This window comes from Uranotaenia lowii, chromosome 2 (assembly GCF_029784155.1).
Source record: "Uranotaenia lowii strain MFRU-FL chromosome 2, ASM2978415v1, whole genome shotgun sequence".
Taxonomy (NCBI): Eukaryota; Metazoa; Arthropoda; class Insecta; order Diptera; family Culicidae; genus Uranotaenia; species Uranotaenia lowii.
In genome coordinates, this window is record NC_073692.1 from 45,893,725 (window position 1) to 45,898,830 (window position 5,106).

The 5,106-nt window shown below is 43.6% G+C and overlaps 1 protein-coding gene across 1 annotated transcript; it reads left to right on the plus strand.

The window, feature by feature from the left end:
* Positions 1–1,319: 1,319 nt before the first annotated feature.
* On the plus strand, positions 1,320–4,757 carry LOC129741341 (uncharacterized protein K02A2.6-like). The gene is made up of 2 exons (XM_055733065.1): positions 1,320–2,521; positions 2,625–4,757. The coding sequence occupies exons 1-2, from the start codon at positions 1,613–1,615 to the stop codon at positions 4,755–4,757; spliced, it is 3,042 nt and encodes a 1,013-aa protein (XP_055589040.1). The 5' UTR covers positions 1,320–1,612.
* Positions 4,758–5,106: the final 349 nt, after the last annotated feature.

Genomic DNA, 5,106 nt, shown 5'->3' on the forward strand with positions numbered 1-5,106 from the left:
TGACACTTGTGCCGGGAGCCGAGTGGGTGAAAATATCATAGCTGGGTGCTATGTGTATATGACGAATCAGTAGCATAGCTGGGTGCTTTGCTAAGTAACACTTGTGCCGGGAGCCAAGTAGGAGCGAAAATCATAGCTGGTGCTATGTGTGCGTGACGAAAGAGAAGCATAGCTGAGTGCTTCCCTGGATGACATTTTAGTCGGAAGCCGAGTGTGTGTGTACAAAACATAGCAGGGTGCGATGTTCAGTGACACAGTGAAGGGAAACATGGCAGAAGGCTGTGTGGAAGTAAATTGAGTGTTAAGATGAAAAAAAGAGTACAGGGTAGGATTCCAGGCAGATTTGATTATAGCCGTATGCTATGATTAAAATTTTGCCGGAAGTCAAGAGAATTAGTTTTATGCAATGAATGCCGTTATTATGACAATGTTTTAGAATATCGTTGTCCGATGTCATATTGAGAAAAAAAAAACTATTGCCACAAAGCAAAGGATACTTAGGTTTGTTTTTCCAATCTCTGTTACTTTCAGATGGAAGAAACCAGACCCCTGCCCATGTTCCGCTGCGAACAAATTGAGAGCAAAAAGTTGGCTAAAGCTTGGCAAGAATGGAAAGGCTCATTGGAGTACTATTTCGATTCTTACCAGATAAGCGACCAGAAGATCATGCGGTCTAAAATGCTGCATTTAGGAGGACCGCAACTTCAAAAGGTGTTCAGGAGCCTGGACGGTACAGAGGATTTCCCTGTCGTTCTTCTTGAGAAGAGATATTACGATTTGGCTATCGAAAGGTTGGATGCCTACTTTAAGCCTCGTAGTCAGGACGTCCTGGAACGACACATACTACGTAACATGAAACAGGGAGCCGACGAACGTTTCTCCCATTACGTGTTACGTTTGCGTCAGCAAGTGAGCGATTGTGGTTTGGAAAAGTTTCCCGACGAAGCTCGAAACATCATTGAAGAGCTTATGATGGTGGATGTCATTGTAGAGGGCTGCAATTCGCAAGAACTGAAACGTAAGATTCTAGAAAAGGATCGTTCTCTAACCGAAATTGAAGCGTTAGGTGAGTTCATTCTGTTTTATCTTAATTTATTTCAAGAGGATTTTTTTATCCTTCGTGGTCCTTGTAGGTGAGTCACTGGAGAGTGTGATAATCCAAGAAAAGGAGATGAAGGTTGGTACCCGGAACGAAATGGTTGGGCAATCTGAGGTCTGCAGAATAAGATCAAATAGAGCACCATCTAATCGTCGGCAAGACAGATTTTTAAAACGTTTCGTCACAGGACGTAGCAAGGGAGGAGAGGAAAAACCTGGAACTGTATGCTACGCATGTGGTCGATATGGTCACATTTCAACGTCCTCAGAGTGTCCAGCCATCGGACAAGAATGTCGCAAGTGCAAGAAAACAGGACATTTCGAAAGCGTTTGTCGTAAACGCTCGCTGTATGCAAAAGCAAAGTCACCGCCGAAAAAAGTTCAAGCCATTGACGATATCAGTGTGCCAATTGTGAATGAAGCGAAAGTAGAGCCTGAGAATAGCAACAAAGTCTACTACACTTTCTACACAGGCAGTCAGGCCAACGTATTCAATTGCAACATTGGTGGCACAATGGTGGAAGTCTTCATCGACTCGGGGTCTGAGCTGAATTTGATAACTACTGAAACATGGGAGCAGATGAAAGCTCAACGGGTCGTTGTGTCAAATTGCAAAAAGGGTTCCGACAAGATTCTTAAGGCCTACGGAAGTACGAAACCGCTTCATATTCTTGGTACTTTTGAAGCCAAAGTTGAAATAGGAAAACAATCAGCTGATGCGATTTTCTTCGTTGTCGACGGCGGGCAAAGGAACTTACTCGGTGATGTTACATCTAAGAAACTGGGCATCCTCAAGATCGGTTTGGGAGTGAATGCAATCACGGATACCGAAGAATTGAAACGTTCACCATTTTCTAAAATTTCTGGAGTCAAAGTTCGTATTGAAATGGATCCCAATGTGAAACCGGTGTTTCAACCTCTTCGACGTATACCCATCCATTTGGAGAGCGCCATTAACGAAAAATTGGAAGAGTTACTACGACGTGATATCATTGAGGTTAAACGTGGCCCTGCGACGTGGGTATCCCCACTGGTGGTAGCGACCAAAGCAAATGGTACAATAAGGTTGTGTATCGACTTGAGACGCGTTAATCAGGCAGTGGTTCGAGACCGTCATCCAATGCCGGTAATTGAGGAGGTTATTGCGAAAGTCGGTAAGGGCAGAGTATGGAGCGTTCTGGATGTAATGGATGCTTTCTTCTTATTGGAACTTGAAGAAGATTCGAGAGATATCATGACCTTCATTACCCACCGGGGATTATACAGGTTCAAACGCTTGCCTTTTGGACTTGTATCCGCACCGGAAATTTATCAGCGTACCATGGATGAGATATTGGTAGACTGCGAGGGTGCATACTGGTATCTCGATGATATCGGCGTTGAGGGTAGTACTTTGGAAGAACATGACATCCGATTGGAAAAGGTATGAGTCATTTATTTGATGTTATAAGAGAAAAACGAAAATAAACAACATGTCAATGATTGATTCTACTTTGTTTATTTTCTCGTTCACACAACGATTTTAGGTCCTTAAAAGGCTCAAGGATAGAGGAGTTGTCCTCAACTGGGCAAAATGCAAATTCCGCGTCACTGAATTTGAGTTCTTGGGATACAAAATATGTCCGCAAGGTATAACCCCTTCCGCTGTTAAACGCGATGCTCTAGCTTCTTTTCGTCGTCCGGTGAATGAAAGCGAGGTCAGGAGTTTTCTGGGCTTGGCCAATTATATGGGGAAATTCATCCCAAATTTAGCAGAGCTCGATGAACCACTAAGAAGATTGATTCAAAAAGGGATTAAATATCATTGGGGAGCAGTAGAAGAAAAGGCTTTCAATGATATTAAATTTTCTCTGACGCGAGCCAGCTGTCTTGGATTTTTCAACTCGAGGGATGATACCTCAGTGTTCGCAGACGCAAGCCCTGTTGCTTTGGGGGCAGTCCTTGTCCAAACAAACGACAAGAAAGAAGCTAGAGTTATCTGCTACGCTTCAAAATCGCTTACGGAGACAGAAAAGCGATACTGCCAAACCGAGAAGGAGGCCCTCTCGCTAGTTTGGAGCGTTGAAAAATTCCAGAACTATTTGATAGGAAGGAAGTTTAATCTTCTGACGGACTGCAAAGCCTTAACATTCTTGTTTGCTCCTACCTCCAAACCATGTGCTCGCATTGAAAGATGGGTATTACGCCTACAGAGTTTCCAGTATAAAATAATTCACATTCCTGGACAGAGTAATATTGCCGATGTCTTGTCACGATTGACTACGCTCACCCCACAAGCATTCGATGAATCAGAGGAAATCATAATCAAAGAGATAGTTTCAGCTGGAACCAATACTTTTGCACTGACTTGGGCAGAAGTTGTATCTGCTAGTCGTGAAGACTCAACTATAAGGTTGGTTCAAGAAGCTCTAACCGCAAATAAATTTGACGAGTTGCCTTTGTGTTTTAAACTGATAGTTACTGAGCTATGTTTTGTTGATGATGTTCTGCTAAGAGGTGATCGCATTGTCATACCTAGTGAGCTGCAGCAGCGTATTTTGCAGCTGGCACATGAGGGGCACCCCGGCATCAGAATGATGAAAGCACATCTGCGGGCTAATGTGTGGTGGCCCAAGATGGATCAACATGTGGAGACATTCGTTAAGGCCTGTCGAGGATGTGCGCTCGTGTCCGCTCCTAATCCACCAGAGCCTATGATTAGGAAGAAGTTCCCAACTGGTCCATGGGAGCATATCGCCATAGACTTTCTAGGACCACTCCCCGAGGGAGAAAGTCTTTTAGTTTGTATCGACTACTATAGTCGATATTTAGAAATAATCGAGATGCGGGATATCACAACGACAAGCGTTATTGAACAACTGTTGATATTATTCTCTCGATATGGCATCCCTCATTTTCTGAGAGCGGATAATGGGCCGCAATTTTCTTCAGAAGAGTTCCGATCTTTTTGTATTGAACAGGGTATAAATCTGGAATCAACAATACCATACTGGCCACAAATGAACGGTGAAGTGGAGCGCCAAAATCGTTCAATTTTGAAACGCCTCAGAATTTCGCAAGAGTTAGGAAAAGATTGGCGGAAGGAATTATATCAGTATCTATTAACATACCACTCAGCAATTCATCCTACAACAGGGCGAGCGCCTGCTGAGCTGATGTTCGGGAGGCGTTTACGTTCAAAGCTGCCAGGTGTACCTACATCTATAAGCAATGATGAGGAAGCACGAGACCACGATATGATTCAAAAGGAAAAGGGGAGAGTATACGCTGATCTTCGCCGGAGAGCACGACCGAGTGGAATTGAAGTAGGAGATCATGTTCTAGCCAAGCGGATGAAAAAAGATAACAAGCTAAATTCCGAATTCGCTCCCGAAGAATTTGCTGTTACCAGTAAACAAGGGACGGACGTCATGATTCGCTCTTCATCATCTGGAAAGGAATTCAGGAGAAGTGCAGCACACCTTAAAGTCATTCCTGTAAAACCAACGGAAGGAGATACATCAGTGTCTACCCCTGTTCCAGACGACATAGATGTTGAAGGACCTTCGGGATGTTTGGAAGAGCAGGCATCCGAGAAGCAAACAGCTAGTAAGCCAACAGGAAGATCAACCAGGGTTCGATCAGAACCAAGTAAACTTAAAGATTTCATTACATATTGAACGATAAATTTCTTAACATTTCTTTTAAAGAAAGGGTGGGATGTAGGGTTCTACATTAAACATTATAATAAATGCGCATCCCAAAAATGACACTACCTTGATAGTTGTATGCACCATGACAGATGATGCTACCTTGAGAGTTTGAAGTGGGAGAATGACAACCAGCTCGGTACCGGGGAGATTAGTGGTGAGCACGAAAGCGTACGGACGTACTGTAGACGCGTCGATCGGGAATCGTCTTGGAAACGGAAGCAACCTATCTGAGCCATATCCGACATTAACAATTATTTCACATTTAACATGTTCGCACTGTTAATCAACACATCCTTCATCATCCAGTACGCCATCC

Coding starts and splice junctions, on each gene's coding strand:
- LOC129741341 (XM_055733065.1), top strand. CDS start 1,613: ATGGTGGAAGTCTTCATCGACTCGGGGTCTGAGCTGAATTTGATAACT. Junction 2,522..2,624: donor ATGACATCCGATTGGAAAAG/GTATGAGTCATT, acceptor CAACGATTTTAG/GTCCTTAAAAGGCTCAAGGA.